The sequence below is a fragment of the Harpia harpyja genome, chromosome 17, assembly GCF_026419915.1.
Source record: "Harpia harpyja isolate bHarHar1 chromosome 17, bHarHar1 primary haplotype, whole genome shotgun sequence".
Taxonomy (NCBI): Eukaryota; Metazoa; Chordata; class Aves; order Accipitriformes; family Accipitridae; genus Harpia; species Harpia harpyja.
The window spans coordinates 4,445,944-4,468,624 of record NC_068956.1 but is presented as its reverse complement, the minus strand read 5'-3'; the positions used below and the strand labels follow the sequence as shown (position 1 = coordinate 4,468,624).

The following is a 22,681-nucleotide window of genomic DNA, read 5'->3' as shown; positions in this document are numbered from 1 at the left end:
CATTGATGGACATGTCTGGTGTGATAACTATGAGCTGAGTCGGTAGCTCCATTCAATATAATAACATCACTAGAACCTCCATCTCCTGTTCAATGGAGAGATTTGATTATTTCATTACTGCGTAAGGCTTCTTCAAATTAAATACTGCCTCACTGTTGTAATGATTCTCATGTGGGACCCTGGCATGTTCATTCTGCAAAAAGCTGGAGCTTTCTGCCCCAAGCTCTTCACTGCCTTTCCTCTGCAGGGGTTTGCTGACCCCAGACCAGACTGGAGAGCTCGAGCATCCCGCAGCCAGCTCAGTGCAAAATCTCCTTTCCCATTTTAAATTGCAGGGGAAACTGGTGTGAGATGATCCTGTTGGCTTTGCACTGATGCAGTAAAGTTCTGCCTTGCCAGATCAGTTTTGGGGCAGTTGCCTCTAGCTGTTGGATGCTAACAGCTGAATCCAAGTACAGTTTTCAACCACTTCAATATATCAGAAAGAGTCTGTCCTTTGAGTGTGACATTTACTTGCTAAATTGGTTAAAACCTCCTACATAAAAAAGCAGTTTTAAAATCCCAATCATAAAATCTTATATATTTTATTGAACTTTTTTTTTTCCTAATTCCTTTGAATCATTACAAAGCTATCAGACAGCTTATATGTAGTTAAAGAACTTCCCCTATGATCATCAGAAAGAGACCTCATTTTATAATTAACCTGGAAAGAATGTATTTTTCCTTCTGTTCTGATCAGTTTTGCTTTTATGGTGCCTCAAATTCAATGGAAGGAATCGCTTTTATTTTGGGTCCTCTGCAGAGCTGAATATGTGGCCATAGCTTACAAAATAAATACCAGACGTAAAATACTGTAATAATACAGAACTGGTAAGTTCTGCAGACATTTTTTGTGAAGACTTGACATGAATACATTATTCATCTCTGAAAGTTATTGCACCATAAAGTCTTTACCTCTCATAGAAATAATGGTTATAGGATCACTTCTGAAAAATTATGAAATGAGCGTAATTCAGTATTATGTGGAAAAATTATCTTCAACCTTACGAGCTACTGAACGCTTGACTTGGATTTTACAGACCTAAAAAAATAGGAATGTGATTCTGTTTCTTTGAGCTCTCATGCAAAGCAAGAGAGTGTTTCTTTGGCTGTACTGGAGTAAAGGAGAGAATCATCAACTTCTAAAGCATTACTTAGTCAACCACATTGTGAATAAAAGAATTCTTCACTGAAACTTTGCAGTAAAGCACAGCCCAACTTTATTATGCTTTGCATTTTCCATAAAACTCTGTTCTAAAATACTTTCACTTAAATAGTATAGTTGGAGCCAGTTTTATAATTTCAGAGACCAGCACCAGTATCGTATCTTTTCCTCTTTATTTCCTATTTGCTCAGCAGCCTTCCTGTATCCCTTATTCTCCCACCCTCCCATTATAGCTCAACTGAGAAATCTTGGGATGCAAAAATAGTGAGTCAATGAGGCATAGAGACCCAAGATGTTTTGGATGGCAGAAGTGGCATCTCTTTCCAACAGTGGCCTGATTGCTTGGCAGATCAGAGAGGAAGATTGTGCTTTCATAAAGCAAAAAAGGACGCACATCGAGTAGGTGAATAAGGTTCAAATCTTGGGAGAAGTTTTCAAAGCAAGAAAGGCCTGAGTCTTTCAGGAATGGAGCCAACAGGGAACTGTTTTGAGAGCAATGATCATTCCATCATGGGTTTTCTAGAAGTGGTAGGTGGTCCTCAAAAGATACTACATTTTGTTACTAAACTGTCATGCAATAAAGAGACCTTCTTTTCTTGTTGGAGGAGCTACAACTAGCAGTCACTAATATTGCTAAAAAAGATGATGCCAAAGGAGATTTTTAGGAACTACCAGTCTGTAAGTCTTCATGCAGCAGAATGGAGTCAGATGCATGCAGTAGGGAGCTTGAGAAACTGGACAACAGCTGATCTCAAAAGCAAGCCCTCTCATGGCTACTAAAAATATTAGATGAAGAAGGTCCACTGTTTTGATACTGTCAGGTTAGACCAGATCTAAAGAGACAAGAAGAATAAACTCTGCATCTAGAAGTGATATTGTAAATCTTGATTAATAAGTGCTTTCCTCTTGGACTTCAAATACCAACTTCGTAAAAGTATCCACGGGTTGTGTTGCTTTTTCCCTTGTCCTTCTTCAGACGATTTAAGTAATGGGTTTTCACTGAAGCATTTCATTCAGTTGGCTTTACTGTGTGTTTTGTAGAATATCTAAAAGACTGTAGAAGGCTTCTTGCAAAAGGTTAACAGCTAAGGACCATACCTGCACAACGAATCATCAGCATTTCCTGACACTTCAGTGATGGGACCTTATAAATAGCTTCACTGAGCAGGTTAAACAAACAGAGCACATACTGTTTCTCGCTGCAGACAAGTTAGAATTGACTTTGTTTTATCGAGCCTGGTCAGAGCCCTTATAAACTTTGCTCTTCATCACCCACTCTTTTTCTCCTGAGTCTCCCACTCCATCAGCTGCTCAGAAAGTTGAGTGGCAGGATCTGTTGCAAACCATGTCTGTCAGTGCCACTTTAGCAAGTCCCCGTTTGGGACTTGGTCGAATGTCAGCATGTTTAGTCCTTTGTCAGATTGACACTGGCATTCTGGTGCTCTCCTTATTGGCCAGCTTCTCGGCTGAGCCTAATTAACAATTTATATCCCAGCTGCCCAACATGTGCCAAACCCTTTCAGAAACTCACTTGTGCTATCTGTGGTGGTGTGGGGGTCTTTCTGGATGACTACTCTTTAATTTTCATTTTTTCATCTAAATGTGCCTTTCATGTTTAACAAGGAACCCTTCAGCAGGATCTTTTCCATTCTTTTTCCTAACCTTAATTCCTTAATTCAAATGGCAGCTAAGATCAGTAGGTGAATTTCCAATTTAAGCTTTTCCTACACTTAAACTGAAAGGAAGAAGCCAGACAGGGATTGACTCAGTTCAGGGAAAGACTATTAGGGGTTTTTTTCTGCACGGTTAAGAGGCAAGTGAGCAGGGCTTTTTTTTTTACAGACAGCCTTTGAGGGAAATACTGCCACAAGCAATGAACTTGAAGGTCTGTATGTTCCGCTGTTTCCTCTTCTTCTTTTGTCCTTCATCTGTCAGCTCAGGCATTTTCTCTGCGTCCATGTGTTTGATCATGATGCCCTTAGCTTTACCTGGCATTCTACCAATTTTTCTATCTATCCTAGTACTAGACTGCCCTGAGGTTGTTTAACATGAGACAGGTGCATTCAACCCAAAATGGACGAGCTACATTTTGCTTCATCCTGTGTTATTATCAAGCAGAAAGGTCACAGCAGCTAAAGCCATGAGATTGTGTTTGTAACAAATGACTGTATTTATAGGCACTTACCAGCAAGGTGTCTGAGCATATCACAGATGAAGTGCCGTGAGAATATAAAAATCCCTGTGCAAATGATTAGCAGATTACTACAATTATCCTTCTAATGTCTCTATAAGGAGGGTATGTGCCTCAGTTGTTATTTTGCAGGTGGACTACAAAGACACATACAGATTAGCTGACATGACCAGTGTCACACAGAAAGTCTGTAGCAGAGGAAGAAATGGAACTGAGATCACCTAATTTCATTAATAACTCTCTTCCCAATGAGTAATAACTTTGCAGATTTTCACTCTATGGTGCTCTGTTGAAGTTTCATCCAGAGCAGAAGGATAAATCCCATATATATATATACACACCAATAAAATACAGAAGTGGTAAGTAAGTTCAAAGAGATGAAGAGATTTATAGTGGCAAATTAAAATATTCATTATGGATAACTTAGCTGAGGATGGCTAAGCAGTCATGATAACCATTGCCACACATCTGAAACCTTTAAAGGAGAAGGCACAATGAGTTACGGTGGAAATATTTTGAGGAGCTACAGAAATTCATTGGGGTGAGATTTCCCATGCCACCTATCATCAGTCAAGGAAAGAATATACATTTCTTGCAGCCAAGGGTGGTTTAGGATGCACAGAATTTTCTTTTCCCAATGAAAAATGTTTAACAGAAGCAGTATTTTTGTCTATTTCCCAGTGCCATGCACAGTGTCAGCAGAAAACATCTATGAATAAGGAGTATTGGAAGGACCAATATCTAAGTTATGACACATGGGATCAGAGTCAGTATTAAAGACAAATCTTTAATGTGCTCCCATAATGTGAAATGCCTTTTGGGGAATTTACTTTTCTGGCTTTTGTTCTAAAGCTGGTTTTGTCTGCTTGAATTTTGTTGACATCCTGTCAAACTTTCTTTATATCCAAGCAATGGGAACGTAAAGTGCACCCCTGCCTGTTTTGCCACTGTGGCCCAGATCTTACCAGGAAGACTTAATTTAATTTTCTAGGGAATAAAGAATGACTTCACAAAGCAATGGTGTAAAATTGTCTGATATGCCATCTGGCATTCTAGATAACATTTCAACAGTGATTTGGTCTTTCAGAGAAGCTTTTATGGACAAATTAAAAAAAAAAAGAAAGGAAAAGTCTAATTAAAGAAGAAGAAAAAAGCAGACTGCTTTTCATTGTAAAACAAGAATCCATACAGCCTCATGTAAATTAGTGAAGGAAACAAAACAAACCAAAAAGCTAGAAAACAGAGGCAACACGTGGAATCTGTTAATAATTCAATGGGAAGATGAGACTCCAGCTATGAGAAATTCAATTTTGTTCAACTGTGGAAAACACTCTGAACTAGCAGGCCTAGACTGATGGAATAAATCTCTTCTATTAACATGAGAGATAATTTTATGTAAATTTATTGGGAGACCTTCTAGCGGAGCTGAGCGTCTTAGCAGTACCACTTAACTTGTTTGTAGTGTAATTGCATTTAGACCAAGGTCTTCTGAAGGAAATGGCTGACTAAATTAGCATTAACCAGGTTCCTGGGGGGCTCGGCGCGTTGTGGGTAGTCGATCTTGCCTCCAGAAAGGACATGTTGACCCTAGAGAAGCCAGCTGCTTCCAACGCACTGTATTAACTGTTTTGTCCCAAGTGGGGCAAATTTTGTCACCCAGGGAAGAAGATTTGAGACTCTAATCAGGCAGAGCCTGGGCTTTGGTTTTTCTCCAGTTTCCATCCCTCCTGCTTTTAACTGAATTCAGATTTGTGCATGTTGCTCCAGCTTCTTTTTATCACTGTGGTTTGGGAAAGATGTCCCCTTTGTGGGAACATCTTTCCTTATAGCATGTAAATAAAGCTATTGTTATAGTCCTCGGGAGGATGGTGGATGCAGCTGGGCTTGCTGACGAGCTGCTTCTCTGAGAAGAGATGCCAGCGTCGTCCGAGTTAGTCGTGCTAACGGAGTTGGAGTGCAGTGCTGCGAAGCATCATCTAGAATGGGAACCGTGTCTCTTCCTGGAAGGTGGGAGTTCAAAAGCATTTGTTCCAGCTGCCAAGGCGAGAGGAAGCTCTTTGTCCATGTTGTGCTGGTGCTTGTTATTGTAGAAATAGTTGTCAGTGATATGTAATGGACCAGATGCTTGCTGATATAAAGCACATCCCCCCATCAACATGAGCTGAGGATCTAGGCTTGCAATATTACTTACAAGTTTGCAACTGCTCGGACATGTGTTTTGTGTAGGACAGCAGGAGGGACATCTGCAACATGTTGTATTTTTTCCTTTGCTTGCTTTTAACTCTTGGAAGGAAAAAACAACAGGTGGAAATGTTCTTTTTGGGTTCGCAAAAATGTATGATCTTGTCTCTCAAGTATTTTAAAACATTTGGAGTCCCAGTGTTGGCTTGAATATGCTGTCAGTAATTCAGAATACCGAGTCCCTCATGCTCAGGTCTTAGTCTTCAAGCAACAGCCTGTAGTGATTCCTTGCCTTTCACAAAATGTGCAGCCGTTTGATGAGAAGCTGAGAGAAGACGGTTTCAGACCCTTCCTCAGGTCTCTCTAAAGGATGGGCGAGGACATGGGGCCGGGTGGAGGGGATCATGGAAAAATCTGGGAAGAGAAGGCCTAGCTTCTGCACTTAGCTCAGACATGATCAAACACATTCACTTCGTGCAAAAATTGCACTACACTTGGTGACCTGTTGACTTCAGTGGGGTTATTCCAAGCATTGACATTTTTCCAAGCACTGATATTTTCCCAAGCATATTCCATGGCATTGTGATCCTTTGAGTTATGCTTTGCCTGCGTGTTAGAGAGTGATGTGCATAATACTGTACTGGAATATTATTTTAAATTTGTTGTATATGGGAAGCTGAGTTAGAGCCTTCAATGGGAGAAGCAATAGAAGTATTAAGAATATTGTTAGCTCCAAGATGGGTCCAAGTCTTTTCCTATATGACTCCTAACAAGTCAGTGATGATATATCAGAGAAAACTCAGTAACAGAAAATTCATTTCCATGATCTCATTTTCCTGTGGCCTGTTCCAAAATTGCATATGAATCCAGTCACGTTATAGATTGCCAACACATTCTGGTAATGCTTAGAGAATTTTTGTTAATAGTGGAGCTCTCCATTTAGATCAGTAGGAGTTTTGTTCAAGACTTCCTGGCAAATGGTCTGGTTTCTGTACTGTGGAATATACAAATACTGCAGCCCTTATTAAACAGAAGTTATACATTATCATCTCCTTGCATTACACAGTATCAGATTTTTAGGGGGACTATAAGAAGATAACTTGATCTTTCTCTGATAATTCATGTTTATGAAATCATCTTTACAAAACTTTGCAGATATCATCCTTTGCCTCAGTGAACCGGTAAAGCGACATTTCTCAGTTGAGGTGGGTAGATAGCAAGTGCAGCTGGGGTGATTTACTCTAGCTGAGATCTGGTCCTGCACCTGTAGAAACATTGGCTTTCAATCATTGGCTCTCCAGCAGGACAGCAGTTAGGAAAATCACTCACTGGGTCACTTTAGCACACTGACACCACAATTTGCTGTTGCTGCTCAGAAAAATAGTTACCTTCAGCCAAAAATTGGGTTCAGACACTCTCAGAGACATGGGATGCTTTGTCTTTACAGGAAGCTCCTAAGGTAGCAATGTAGTAATGACTTAGAGCTCTGGAAACAGACTTTGGAATAAGAACCTAGAAAATCTGTCTTTGGTTTTACTGCAGATTTTCTGACTGACCTTGGACAACTGAAAATCACTCTGTGCTTTATTTCCTCTCTCTGTAAAATACCTTTCTTGCAGTATTAATGTTTGTAAAGATCCTTGAAATCCTTAGATAAAAGAGCACATTAGAGAGGATAGAGTAATTGGAATAGATGTAGCCTATAAAACAGTGCAATCCACCAAACTTTGAAAGAAAAGGATGGGAAGAAAAAGCCTGTCCTGTTAGCGTGCTCAGTTCCCCAAGCAGTTTGTAGGGAAGCTATCTGAACCTAGCAAATTATCTGTCATGGTTTTCCCAAGCGTGGAAGAAATGGGCCATCAAGCCTTGGTCAGGGTGCTTCTGTGGCTGTCGTGCCTTAAATACGTCCATGCAGTGCTTGGTAGGTTTCTGTTCTCTTTGATTTTAAAATGTGCTTTGCCTTTAATGAGGGCAATATTGTCAAGACACTGTGAAACTTAGTTGGCTGTTGTAAATTCCAATGTGATGTTGTGAATCCTACAGAAGTCCATAGTTATTGAAGTATATGCTGCAGCACTTGCTCTTCAAGAGTAGGATAAAGGTAAACCTCATTTTAGGTATCAAATGTTCTTACACAACTCCTGTGAAAGTCTTCAAGAGTAGCATCCCATCATCAAGACACACAGCATGGCCCCCAGCTTTCCAGGACATAAGGGCCTGGGCTTTCTAACCCATCGGAATTCTGAGCCACAGAAGTAGAGGAAAAACCTGAATTTGTCAAAAGACTTACTATTTCTTATCATTTTTCTCCTTCTTGCAGACACGCATGTGTGATTCGAGGCCAGGTGATGACGGCAGATGGGACCCCTCTAGTTGGAGTGAACATCAGCTTTGTCAACAATCCTCTTTTTGGATACACAATCAGCAGACAAGATGGCAGGTAGGATGTCTTTATAGGATTTAGAGTGTTCAAGCAGCAGTTACAGCATTGTTACCACCAATACTAAAGAGAAACTCCTTCCAAGAGCACGTTTATTGATGCATTTTGAAGATGTTGATGCATTATTGTTAGTTGTTATGGGGCTACATCTGACTGGTGACTGGTCGCCAGTGGTGTTCCTCAGGTTCAATTCTAGGCCAGTCCTGTTCAATATATTTATCAACCATCTCGATGCAGGAATTGAATGTACCATTAGCAAGTTTGCTGATGAAACCAAACTGGGAGGTGCTGTTGACTCTCTTGAGGGGCAAGAGGCCTTGCAGAGGGATCTAGTTAGATTGGAGCATTGGGCTAGGATCAATGGGATGAAATTTAACAAGTCCAAATGCCGGATTCTGCACTTGGAACGGAGTAATGCCGGGCACAAGTATAAATTGGGAGAGGATTGGCTGGAGAGCAGCCCTGCAGAAAGGGATCTGGGGGTGCTGGTCAGCAGCAGGGTCAACACGAGTCAGCTGTGTGTGTCCTGGCAGCCAAGAGGGCAAACCCCATCCTGGGGGGCATCGAACACAGCACAACCAGCCGGTCAAAAGAGGGGATTATCCCGCTGTATTCAGCGTTGGTGCGGCCTCACCTGGAGTACTGTCTGCAGTTCTGGGCCCCACAGTTGAAGAAGGATGTGAAGGTCCTTGAAGGCGTCCAGAGGAGGGCAACAAAGCTGGTGAAAGGGCTGGAAGGCATGTCCTGTGAGGAGCGGCTAAGGGCTTTGGGTTTGTCTAGTTTGGAGAAAAGGAGGCTGAGGGGCAACCTCATTGCTCTTTACAGCTCCCTGAGGAGGGGACGTGGAGAGGGAGGTGCTGAGCTCTTCTCCCTGGTGTCCAGTGATAGGATGTGTGGGAATGGCTCAAAGCTGCATCAGGAAGGTTTAGACTGGATATTAGGAAGCATTTCTTTACTGAGAGGGTGGTCAAACCCTGGAACAGGCTTCCTAGAGAGGTGGTCGATGCCCCAAGCCTGTCAGTGTTTAAGAGGCATTTGGACAATGCCCTTAACATGCTTTAACTTTTGGTCAGCCCTGAAGTGGTCAGGCAGTTGGACTAGATGATTGTTGTAGGTCCCTCCCAACTGAAATAGTCTATTCTATTCTATTCTAATTTTTATTATTTAGTATTATTAATTTTGTGATATCACCTAGAACCTTTAGCCAACAATTGGGCAATGCAGTGCCCATGCACGTAAAGAAAAGATGCCTTCTGCTCCCAACAGCTCTATTCTTGCTAATTCATGTTGAAATGATTAGGAAGAAGTCATTAAGATTATGGTTGTATCGGAGGCAAGTGCTTAAAATCTGAGCAATCATGCTCAACCAAAACAAAAGCATTGCAAATTGGGAAAGTCTTTCAGCTTATCTTTTGTCTGTCAGTGCTAATGGCTCCCTTTCTTTTAAGAACAAAAATGAAACGTAAGGGGTTCCAGCTGCACATGCTCTATATATTGACTACTAACCACTAGCACTTGGGAGAGGATTTATAGATTTTAGCACTTCTCCAATCCACAACTTTCATTAAAGGTTTGACTTGGCCAGAGAAGCTGATAGAATTAGAATGAAAGAGAGGAACATGTGCTAGCAACCTGTGCTTAATGTCACCTTATTGATGCTCAGGGGAGTTTGCACCTACTGTAACACTGATGGTGACTAGGAGGCTTTCCAAGTGATGCTCCACCTCTTGGATGACGTGACAATAAAATCCAGGTAATAAAGAGGCATCCCAGGAAAACTAGTGGTCTCCTTTGGAAAAGGATGCCTCTGGACCTGGTGCCTCTGTATTGTCCGAAGCTTAGGCATTACTGCAAAAAGGAGAAAGTCTTGAACATTTATGCTATAAGTACCTCTGTCAACCTTACTGAACCTACTTTGAGTGAAAGTGAGATCCAAACTGCACTCTCAAGATCAGATTGCTGTGTATAGACCAGCACAAAATCTGTGTCTATTAGAACAGATAAATACGCCTGCAAAATTCCTGGACAATAATGCCTGCCATAATCTTTTTTTCATCTGTTTCCTTGTCATATATACAATACCCAACTACCGTGTGTAGTCTTTCATTTAGATTACAAGTACTTTGAGGAAGGGACCATCTCTGCTTTGCAATTGCACTGTACCTAGCAGAGAGGGGCTTTATCTTAAATTTCACCTCTAGACAGCAAACATGCCAGTAAGCTAAACAGGGACAGAGCACGGAGGTGGGTGCTGCTATCCGAGCTCCAGACCTTTGTAATATTTGAGTAACTCTTTCTTTCCAGTTCTTGGATGGTGAAAGGCAAATCCCCCCTGCTATAATCCTACTTCTACTGGCAGTTCAAGCTAGGGATGTCCTTCCCAACCTCCAGCTGAGCAGGGGACTCAGGGCAGAAAGCAATGCAGCTGGAGCATCAGTACGCTCCACCGATCTTCAATGGACTGCTGGTTCCTCAAGGCCAGCTGCCAGCCTCCAGAAGTTAAATTAGTTTCAAGGAGCTCAGTGCTGCAGTTTGCTGACTCAGCCCCTGACAGATACTCAGCTCCAAATGATAAAAATGACAGAGATCTGCTGTCTCAGAGCAGGGAATCTGTGACCAGGTGGGATTCATCCTGAAGCTGGGACTTCTGTCAGCAGCGGTTGGTGGTCAGTGTAATCCCAGACTGCGTGGTGTCAGCTCTTCTGATTTCTTCACCTTCCTCTCAAATCGATCTGCTTCTACAGAAACCTTGTGCACGTCTGGTGCACGACCAACATTTAACATTGCCTTCCAAAATTGGCTGAGGCATACATGCAGATATTTTCTTAAATGAACGGGCACAGCAGTGCATCCGTGTACTCCGGAGGTAATAAATGGACAAGTGAAAGCCCTTCTCTTAAAGAACACCAAAATCCAGTGGTGAGGTCTTCTAAAAATTACCTTGAAGTACTTAAGAGCATACAGACTAAAATTGTCAGGGCAGAAAATGATGTCAGCCATCCCTTATTTCTAATCCTAGTCTCGCTGCTGATTTAGCAGGTAGCATTAGATGCATCTCTTAACCTTCCTAGACCAGCCAACCAGCCTGTGAAAGGGAGATAACATTTACTTGCCTTCCTTACTGATTGTTGTAGCATTTATTAAACACTATTTGTAAAGCACTTTCAAAATCGTGTAAAGAATTATTGCTATTACATTTTCTATTATGCGTTTTGATGCTTTTAAGTGATTTTCTGAATAGAGCGTGACTCTTTTCTCATCAGCTTTTTCACAATGCAGTTTTCATGTGATTGAGTCACTTTGTTTTAAGAAGTTGATGCTCTTCAGCAAGAAGTAGTTTCTCCTGAACTACAGTAGCAGACTGCATGCATTCCCTGTCCATAGTAGTGCACAGTTACATGGGGCCATCTGGACCATCTTCGGTGTCATTCTGATTTGGAGGAAAAATGGGAGCACACATGCAAGCAGTTACCTTGTTCCAGGGGTTATGAGATAACTGCATAAAACTCACTGGCTTTATTATTTGGCATATTCACCATAGGAATATCTATTCTTGAAAACGTGCATTGAGTTGCCTTAAATTGATTTAGCAAATCAGTTTACTGATAGCAGGGCAATAACTGTGGTTTTAAAGTAAGGGAGTTTAAAGACAGAATTGCATCAGTTTAGCTAGATTGGTTCCTAAGCTGATTTTGTTGCTTTGGGTTTGCTTTTTTGGGGGGGGAGGCAGGGGTTGGCATGACCAAGTTTCAAAATGAGTATCATAAGTAAAATTTCAGTTTTAGAATTATAGCAAACTGATTTTTTGAGCCCTGTAAGTGGATTTGCTGTATTCCAGGTCTCTGCAAGTAGGTTTCACTCCTATTACAGTACTCAGGTACAGCCTCTAATAGGGAAATCCTGGTCCTATTTAAGTCACATTACTTAGTCTGAGCAAAACTTTGATAACTTCAAGGCTTGCATGTGTTTTTAGCCTAATTACTGGGGGACAGACTTTTTTCAGATAACAGGGCATGGAGATAAAATGACAACTCTCAAACCACTCTGTTGTATGCATTTCTCTGTAAAGCAAAGTTAATAGATGGATCGAAGTATCAGTACTGGATGATAAACCACATTTTTAAATAAAGCTTTAAGTTTGATTCAACTGGCAGTTTATAAAGGCTGCAAGTCCTCAGTATCCCATGGTTGTAGCCACGGTGTTAATAAACCAGCAGGAAAGTCTCAAGACTTTTTCAGTATTGTGTACCTGCCATCACATTCAGCAACTTTGGCATGGCTTTCTCAGAAAGACCAAATAGATGAACTTTCAGAGCAAAGAGGTGAGAAAGGGTTACACTTTTCTGTGGGTTTGGGGTTTTTTTTTGAGCCTGCTTTGTGGATAAATAGAGAATTTTATCCTTTGGCCTGTCTCTCCAGAGTCTTTTAAGAAAAACAGAACAATATGACTATACAACAAGTATGATTTTTTTCAGAGTGATAAAAAAGACATCAGAGATCAGCAGCAAAACCAGAAATAAAATTATCTCGTTCCTTCAATCCCAAGACGGTTTTGCTCTTGTTAAATTTAATTTCACTGAGGGAAGCTGGGAGGAAGGTGTTTTCAGTTTGGGTTTTTCTGTTTGGTTTTAGTTTTAGCTTTTGTTCAGTTCATCAAGGTAACTTCAAAGCTGCACCCTGTGACTCTGGGAAAACCAGCTCATGAGCAACAGCGCCTGCTAAAAAATACTGCCGATCTCTGTTTTCACAGCTGCTGGAGCCTGACATGGAGGTGGTGCTTTCCCTTCTGCATCCTGCTTTGGGGATGCAGGAGAGGCAAGGATGTTTCCTCCCAGCAGGTTACCATCCCTGACCCAGGCTCAATGAAGCCAAGAACCGCTCACAAAGGAGTGAAACAGAAGTGTTTCCGAATAAAAACTCTTCCCACTTGCCTAAAATCTTGTTGAGCATCATTTGTAATGTTTGCTTCTTTCCTCCCGTTGCCCCTTTCAGTGCCCAGATTCATGCAGAGCAAGCTTCTCCTTCCTAGCTAAAGGGCTTGCCAAATGCTAATTGACTGTTAAAAATGTTCTCATCAAAGTACAAATGCTGCGGAGCTTTGCTGGCAAGAACGAGCAAGTTACTCGTCAGGCTGTTGCAAGCCAAGCTCCATAGGTCTGGGAAGCTGATGCCCCCACTTGAGTGGTAGAATAAACATGTCTTTAGCTTTTTAAAATGCTTTCCACTCCCTCCCATGGACTCAATTTAATCCTGAAGAACTTTGTTTTCATAATTATATTTACTAAATGGCACCTCAGTCTATTGGCCATAAAAAAACCCAGAAGGTTCTCCTGAATGACTGCTTGCCAAAGAGTTTTCTTTAGAAATAGTTTATACCCATTGTTGCTCCTCTGGGATTTTTGCAGCCAATCTGAAAGCCTCATAATTAATTTAAAAAATAATTTTAAATACTTTTTTCAGCTTCTTTCTTAGCTTGTAATTACAAAGTGCATCAAATCTGGCTTTGGGCTGTCAGAGTGCTTTCAGAACCTAGTTCTCATGCACAGAGAAATACTTAAGCATGTGGCTTTTAAGCACATGAGCAGCTCCATTGAAGCCAGCGAACCTATTCACATGCTTAAAGTCTGTGTGAGACTGCCATACACTAGCACCAAGCATCGAAAGTCAGAAGCGGGGATGAGAAAACTTTCTTTGCCTGGAACACTTGTTTGGCATCGCAACTGAACAGATACTGAGAAAAAACAAAGCAGCAAAAATGAGAGGTCTTCAAATTGTGTTAAAATCCCTTCCTTTTTCAGTTACACCTCTTTTTTGAGTCGGTACATAGTAGATACTTCCTGTGGTGCTGCATAAAATCTCCATCTCTGACAAGATGTGAAGTTTAAATACAAAACTAAGAAAAACAAAACTAAGAAAAAAAACCAAAACCCTATCCCAACATCTTTACCTCCAGGGGATGAATATTTTCCTTACCAAGGTAGCATCCCTTCACACAACTCCAGAGGGCTATCTGTTAGCCTGACATAATATTATCCAACACTAACACAGGCAGAAAAGCCACTTGGCTGGAGGTAGCATAGGGTGAAGTTGCAGACCAGAAGTAGTAAGTTATCTGCCCTGTTCTAAATGATTAAGAGTCAAAAAAGACTATGTGCTGAGTGCTGTGGTACAGAGACTGCCTGCAAGGCGTTCATTTCTTCCATGAGCCTAGTACGCTATGCTCAGTCCACGACTGGGCTCCACATGTTCTCTGGGTTGCATTAGGTGTTAGTCAGGTTAGCAGTGATGCCAAGACAGTTTATATGGTGGTGTGTCAGAGAAACCGCTCTCCAAATAGTTTATTTCATCATGTGAATTGATCGGATTTGTGACTGCGTTTGGATGATAAATACTTATTAAAAAAAAAAAAAGAAAATTAGTATGTATGGTCAAACACCACTAGAAAAGCACTAACAAAGATAAACATTTGTCTCAAAAAAAAGGGATAAGTATGTTTTTTAATATACATGAGGACAACACGCAAAGAAGCTGAGTTTGTACTCCTGCCTCTGCCACTTGCTCTTACTCAACTAAAGCCTCTTTGGGCTGTAGGTTTTAGGCTTGTAAAACATGGCTGATGAAATTTCTTGCAATTATTTTTCTGGGGGTCCTTGCTAGGGAATTGTTACAAACAGACACAGTGGTGCTTGCACTAACTTTGTATTCCATCTCTTAAAACAGCTTTGATCTCGTTACCATTGGTGGGATCTCCATTATCCTGCACTTTGAGCGGGCTCCCTTCATCACCCAGGAGCACACGCTGTGGCTGCCATGGGATCGCTTCTTCGTGATGGAAACCATAGTCATGAGGCATGAAGAGAATGAGATCCCAAGCTGTGACCTCAGTAACTTTGCCCGGCCCAACCCTGTGGTCTCTCCATCTCCGCTGACAGCTTTTGCAAGTTCCTGCTCGGAGAAAGGTCCTATTGTTCCTGAAATCCAGGTATGAACCATCTGAGCCGAGGAGAAAATAATCCATCTCCTTTCTGTGCTTCCTTTGCCTGCTTTGAGCAACACAAATGCAACTATTCCGCTGCTTTCCTAAAAAGAAGCATTCCTAGTTTGTTGCACCATTTTTCAGACATTTGCCAGGGGCGCTCACTCACAAGCTTGCACTTTGCCAGGTTTTTTTTCCCCTTGTTCCTGAGAGATGGAGGCAAAGCACTTGTCGCTGACAACAAAATCCTATGTTGGTTCTGCTTTGCTTTCACCTCTCTTCCACAGGAGGTGGGCTGGGACCCTCGTGTGACCCACAACAAGTCTTCGGGCAGCCCTTTGGCATTCAAAATGCCCAGCGTGAGGCTGATGGATCGCTTATGCTCTAATGCCTTTCTCCTGTTCAGGAGCAAATTTCACCCACTGGGCATTATGGATCTCAGTGACGGAGTATCGGGTGTGAACTTTCTCAGGGTTTGAAGCATACCCCTCACTCTACCAAGCTGCTGAGATGTGCAGTCAGCCAACAGACGGCTGGCAAATGGCCAGCCTGCGGAGCACCTAGGTTTTATTGCGTTTCATGACATTTGGGATAGATGAGCAAAGCGAGGGTTACTTTTAATTTCTCATCCCCATTTTCTTTTTTAAGGAAGGGGGAGTCAGATAAAGTAGTTTAACAACTTGCTGTGGATGCAAAGTATTTTGCCAAATGGCAAGTTGGGTTTTAAACTGAATAGTCTAAACAACTGAATTATCCATTTTCCTTAAAAACACTCACTGTGTTGAAATATATGGATGTAGCAGCATTCAAGCTTTCCTTTCTCGGGCATGTTGTTCCCTGGGTTTTAGATGCCAGCATTTGGCATGTCCTGGGTATTGCTTTTAGTGGCAAATAATAGTCTGCCAAGGTAGAAATAATAACAAATGTAGGGACAAATTGTGTGCTTCCTGCTTGGACTCCATTGGGGTTGCAGTCGCGTTAGTGAGGAAAGAAGTAAGTTTATATCTTCTAATTTTAATACACCAGGTACTGAACCCAGCAGCAAATAAAGCTAGTTGTCTCTTACCTTTCCCTCTGGACCAAATCCTGTGATCCTTTCTCACACTAATTTCCAATTACAGTCACCAGGTTTGTCCCAGCATAATTACTAATGAAGTCCCATATCTTGTAAAGTCCATCAAATTGCAAATACTTTGTTCAGTTTTTACATCTCTTTTTTCCTAAACCAACAAACACCATAAAAAGGTAATGTTCAATGCTGCCTGGGAAAGAAGCAAATATCTGATACAGTGCAACTATAATCATAACCTCACTTATTATTTGGTAGGATACTCATTAGATTGTGTTAATTATATCTATTGAACTAAAACATTCTAAAACTCCTCTTCAATAAGAGTGCATGCCTGTTTATTGACTGTGAAAGCAGCCAGGGATGCTGATCATAAGCAATAGTTTGATTCAGTTTCTTGACTGTAGATCATAGAATCATAGAATGGTTTGGGTTGGAAGGGACCTTTCAAGGTCATCCAGTCCAAGCCCCCTGCCATGAGCAGGGACATCTTCAACCAGATCAGTTGCTCAGAGCCCCGTCCAGCCTGACCTTGAATGTTTCCAGGGATGGGGCATCGACCACCTCTCTGCGCAACCTGGGCCAGGGTTTCACCACCTTCATCATAGATGTTTAGTGCCATTTGAAATGTCCCACAGATATCCTGTTTGGCCTCCAACTGCCAGTCCAGAATGATCCCCCTATCAGTGTCCTACATTATATCTGCCAAACCCTTGTGAATGTCAGATAACTTGGACATCCCAAATTGCACTAGATGCCTGTAGTTATGGAATCTAACTAAGACCTAAGTGGGATTCATTTTGAGATTACGGCACCTAAATAAGGTGTTCACGCACAGTCGTCTTGATGTGTGCTGGATGTCCAAGCTCCCATTAAAGCTGACAGAAATCTAATCAATATCGTCAGTGGAAACTACAGATCAATTAAGCTGACCATCTTGAAGGTATCTGGTTCCCACTGATGATATCAGTTAGATCTCCACTGACTACAATTGATGCTTACATGCCTACCTCACACGCACACACTTATATGTTGACATCCAGATTTAGATACCTTAAACTGGAATTGATTCCCACTCTTAAGTTTACATGGCAACACCAACCTTCTAAAGAGCCTATCTCTGCTCATTTGCCATGTAGAGACCTAGAAGAGTAGTTCAGAGGAGACTCCTAACTTTTAGATTCCTAAGTTTAGATAAGATGAATCCCATGATGAGCAGTACTTTTCCCACGTGCCAGATGATTCACCTAAAACCTATAAAACAGTATTCTACCTCAAATATTGGCAGCTGAAGGTTAACAGAGTTTGTGGTGCAGGAGTATACAAGAGAATCTGATTTATGGCAGAGTCCTGACTGTACTTCAGTTCATAAGTGGACTACTTTTCATTCCTATACTGGATATACATACAACAAAAAATAACCTAGCTGGCAGTTTCTGCAGCTGCATTTTATAATACGCCATTCTCAGCAGAGAAATGTTAAATATAAAAGGTGTGAGCACATAGCTGAGAGGAGTTGACAAGAGGATGGCAGAGCTGGGAAAGAGATTTTGACAAGTGGGCAGACAGGATCCTCATGAGCTCCAACAAATAAAGGCAGTGCCCTCTACCTGGATGCATTCAAAAGACCAAATAACACATTTTAAGTGTTTGATTCAGGTGCCTAAAGACAGATTTGGTGCCATTTAAGATGCCCTGAAGCGTCCTTTCAGGCCTCCAGCTGTAGCTTCAGAAAGGCAGAGATCTCAAGAAGGTCCATGTCAGATCTGTCCTCCCCTTGCAGAGGTTTTGGATACCATAGAACATCTCAAAAGCACTAGTTGTCTATGATAAGGCCCCTGAATCAGACCCTAAATGCTTTTCTTTCTCAAAATTCCTTCTGAGCATCATATTAAAAAAAAAAAAGATTGATTGTTCCTTGCCTTGTCTGCTGGCAGAGTGAAGAGTTACTGTAAAAGAAATGTGTAACCCAGCACACAGAAACAAGATTTTCTACATTGTCTCATGCAAACAGTGGAAGAATTGCTACTAACATAAGCACAGATCAACACCCAGGAGCGAAGGGAGCACGGCAGTGAAAATTGCTAAATTGTGAAAATCCCAAGTAAGCCTGAAGAACCAGCTCTTCTGCCTGACCAGCCTGGTGGCTGGACCACTTTTAAAGAGCAGATTATATTGGTTAGGCTGTGATAAACTCTAAGAGCCCTAGTCTTTCACAAGGACCCCAGATGCAGCATATGAATTTATCTGGTCCAAAGAGCAATTATCAAATAGAAATAAGGGCACAATTCAGCTGTTGTTACTTTTGGTGCATTCAGAGTATTTTAAAGCTTATTTTTCCCCTCTTCTCCCACCGATGTCCTACTGGATTATACTCCCCCAACAAATTTCCTGCTTTGTTGCTGGTTTATCACTACTTACACACTACAAATGTGTTTTGGATAAACTGAATTACAGTTTGAACCCTATCTTGAAGCAGGCGCCTTTAAACACAGCCTCTTGTGCTGCTCAGTGCCTTGGTACGGCTGTGCTGACCCTTTCTCTGGAATGGTAGACAGCAGAGACAGATCACGACAGAGAGAAATAATTATTTCTGACAGGGATTTGAACCAGACATTGCAAATAGTACCTCCGTGACAATTATTTCTGCCTGGCTTTTTCCTAGAGGGGTTACATATGAAGACAGATTTGATACAAGGGACCACCTTTACTGCAGCTTGGCTCAGCTGGTCTCTGGTGGAGCCTGGTCCCAGCCCAGATTGTTGCTGAGCTCATAAAATATATTTTAAAATTCCTGGGTTTTCCCAGTTCTGTCATTTTTCAGCCTCCTAAGCACTGAGATATGTAAATTGAAAAGGCTGCATTAGAGAAAGTAAATATTTATGAGCACAGTGGAACAGCGCTTTAACTTCTGGATGTGTCCGTTTGTCAAGTGCTGCAACACTCAGAGGCTGTAAGTTATCACTCGAAAAAGTGTTGGGCCTTGGATAATAGCTTAGAAGAGGTCTTTTCAGGGGCAGATTACAAGATTTATCGTTACCGATAATGCTAAAGAGAAGACCTGTAAGAGATGAGCACCTTGTCACGCCAGGGAAGTTTGTGCTACCGCATACGAGGAGTTGAGTATAGGAGCCACGTAGCTTGGAGGACACCAGGATGGCTGTGATCCTTTCCTGATGGGTGGATCTCTTGACCCACCTGCCTTCAAGCCTCCATGCCCTTAATATTACGAAAGCTGATTATTGTTAGGGAAGTATTTTCACAGCTCATTTAGGGTCCAGCACACCGAAGTATTTCAGAAGTGGCGCAGGAGAGAACAGTGCCAGCTGTGACCTTCAGACACATCCCATTATCAGACCAAGTTTTCCAGCTCACTGCTAAGCTTCTACCGTCATCTTTCAAACTTTGCCAAAGGTTGCCGGCTTGTGCTGAAAATGTCCATGTTTGGTGCTTACCTAATAGTGAAATTTTCTGGAAAGTGACAGCTAATTTATTTTTCTCCTAAGATTTAAGAAAGAAATGCCCTTTTTTATCAGTATTTTGCATGGGAAAATCAGCATGGTGTTGGGGATGGACATTGTATCGCTTTCCAGAAAATTTCCCTGCATTTCTCCAGCTGGAAAAAAAAAAAAAAAAAAAAGAAATGTTAAGATCTGGTTATACTTTAGCAGGTAAATTACCCGAAAATCCCATCTTTACTGAGACTTCTCAATCTCAAAGCAGAACAGGACCAGACAAAACTTTCCCTGCTCTTTCTCCAGTCTTCTGTGAAATTTTGTACGGGAATGCAGACCTGTGAGATCACTGTCCCAGTCAGTCAGAAATACCCACACTCATGGCTGGAGGAGAAAATGAAGCAACTCATCTAGGATACAAAGGAAATTGGAAAAGGAAGGGAAGGAAGAATGCAAGGGAAGGGAAAAGGGTTGATGGTGTTAGGTCAGGCCAAGAGCTTCATCACACAGGTAAGAGGGGAGCGAATTTTAAGCAAGGACCAGGGTAAGTAGGAACAAATGTGAGGTCAGAAAATAAGGACCAGGACACAGGAAAAAAAAAGGCTAGAGGTAGATCAGGCAAAGAGGGTCACAGGTGAGGTGGGAGAAGAGCAGTTTCAAAGAAGGAGAGATGGGGAAGTCAGAGGAGAGAGGGTGGCAGCAGGATTCACTAATAACACGGAGAGAATGGCAGGTTATGATTGGGGCTGGGGAACATCCATAAGGATCCAGGCCAAGTAGGGCTTGATATTTTACTGGGAAAAAGAAGCCAGGAGACAAAAACTAGCAGCCGTAGAAACCTACCAAGATAAAAGACGGAAAAAGGAAGCTAAACTGATGGGCTGGAATAATCTCAGACCCCAAGCTCCTTTCACCACGGGTCCTGGGACTCCTTTTAACAGTAAGTCCCATTGTAAACACTGACTTAAATGTGATACTTTGGTCTCCTGTTCTCCCACATAATAGAGATGGAGAAAGAGGGGGGCATTCCTTAGCTTCCACAACTAACCCTATAAATTACATATATGATTTCATACTTGATGCCTACTAGGTGTGTTTTTTTAGACATGTCTACCAGAGCTTTTATGAAGGTGTGTTTGATAAATTACAGCTTCGCTGCCTCTCCCTGTCTGCTCGCTGCTAATTTAACACCTCCTGGATTGCTTTTCCACAGGCTCTACAGGAAGAGATTAATGTTTCCGGTAGTAAAATAAAAGTGAGTTACCTGAGCAGTCGCACAGCTGGCTACAAATCAGTCCTGAGGATCAGCATGACCCACCCCACCATCCCCTTCAACCTCATGAAAGTCCACCTCATGGTGGCCGTCGAGGGACGCCTATTCAGAAAGTGGTTTGCAGCTGCTCCAGACCTGTCCTATTATTTCATCTGGGATAAGACAGACGTCTACAGCCAGAAGGTGTATGGGCTCTCGGAAGCCTTCGGTAAGTGACCCCAGGGCTTGTGTCTCTTTTTAGAAGCAGCTAAGTGGCAATGCACAGACCTTGTCCTAGATCGGTATGGTCGAACTGCTAATAAATAAAATGGTCCCTGCTGGTTCACTGCTGTTTCCTTGGAGAGGATGGGGCCCAGCTGTTCAGACAGCACACATTTCCCCAACAGATGAATACTTATCTGTTCTCTGGCTCATGGCCCAGCAGATATATCCTGAGCTGCTACCATCATATTCATACAGAAGGAATGAACTGGGACCAGAGGCGTTTGTCTGCCTCTCACCTATAGTCAAAAGCTGTCAACACTGCTTTGAAAGAAATCCCTAGAACTGAGCCCTGATCTCTACTCCTCCTTGTGCCTGACCTTCAGGATTGCTCTAATCTTAGTTTCCCCTTCGTTACCCATTCAAGAACGCCATCCCAAACTGGGGCGTGACGGTCTTCTCTCTTGTACCTTTGTGCATTCACTTCCATCTGCAAAAGACTGTCAGAAGCTGCAAGGCAGAGAATAGGAAGGCTCTGCATGCTCAATGATGGGCCACATCCCCAGCACCAAGCGTTGTGGCCCATGCCACCCACTCTAGAGGAGCAGAAGCTGAAGTCCCCGGTGGGGCGGGAAGCTGTGCTGTGGATGTATGCAGAGACACGCTTCATTCCTCTTCCCGCTGCCATCGCAGGCTGCACCCAGTGAGCCCTGCGCGACGGTGCTGGAGGGAAGGGGGTACTTTGAGCGTATAGTGAGCAGAGGTGATGCAGGTCTGCAGTGATTGCTTCCCATCTGATCAACAAGCAGAGGACATTGAGTTACAGATCTTCAAACCAGTCTAGTCTAGACCTTTCAGGCTGCCAAGGAAATGATATCAGCAAAATGGGAGAGATCCCAAATGAGCAAATAGAGCTCTTGTTGACAGAAGGGTCGTTTGCTGATGCCTCATAGCCCAACTGAAGATAAGTCTCTTTAGAGGAGCTGTAGGGTGCCTTATTTTCTAGGAGGAAGAATAGATGCCTTCCTCTCATGCAGGCTTTCCCTTCCTCTCACCAGTGAATCCTGGAGTGCTCCATGATGCAGCTCTGCAGCCCCAGAGTACTCAGGCAGGTCTGAGGACAGCAGCATTCAGGCTTTCAATGATTCCCACCTCTAGAACAGTGAAAAATATCAAGCCTTCATTTCCTAAATTACATCTTCCTCTGATACTGTCTGATTCTGCGAAAGGCTATATTTGATGGAAGATCCTGAGTTCGCTTAGTATTCAGCACTTTTCAAGGAAGCTGGGAAACTTGTTAGATCAGACCTTTATTTTTATCCAGTAAAAAAAAAAAAAAGAGCTATGTAACTACTTTTCATTTGTGTAGAACTTGCAGTTCTGCTCTGCTTCAGCTGTTAGCGCTGAAAAGATCAGGTAGGGCAGAAGAAAAGCAGACCAATGAAACTCGTCCTGCTTCTTCTGAGAAAACCATAAAGGAGTCATTATTCTGGCAAACCCATGATTTTCCTTCTACTGACATCATTTTACTCTTAAGCAACTCCAATGCGTTCGGCAGAGTTACTCCTGAAAGGGTGTAATTAGGCATCATGGCAAGCAAACCCTTTTCACATTAACAATGACCAGAAGTCAACCTGGTCTAAGACTGCTGTCTCTGACGTACTTGCTGCCCCATGCCTCATTTGTATAAG

At 42.3% G+C, this 22,681-nt stretch overlaps 1 protein-coding gene across 9 annotated transcripts in view; it reads left to right on the top strand.

Moving 5' to 3' along the window:
• Positions 1 to 22,681, top strand: part of TENM4 (teneurin transmembrane protein 4) — a 599,338-nt gene that overhangs the window by 509,238 nt on the left and 67,419 nt on the right. For all 9 annotated transcript variants that reach the window (XM_052812175.1, XM_052812176.1, XM_052812174.1 and 6 more), the window contains 3 exons: positions 7,897 to 8,016; positions 14,737 to 14,998; positions 20,730 to 20,997. In XM_052812175.1, coding sequence (XP_052668135.1) covers positions 7,897 to 8,016; positions 14,737 to 14,998; positions 20,730 to 20,997 — 650 coding nt within the window. The remainder of the gene's footprint in view (positions 1 to 7,896; positions 8,017 to 14,736; positions 14,999 to 20,729; positions 20,998 to 22,681) is intronic.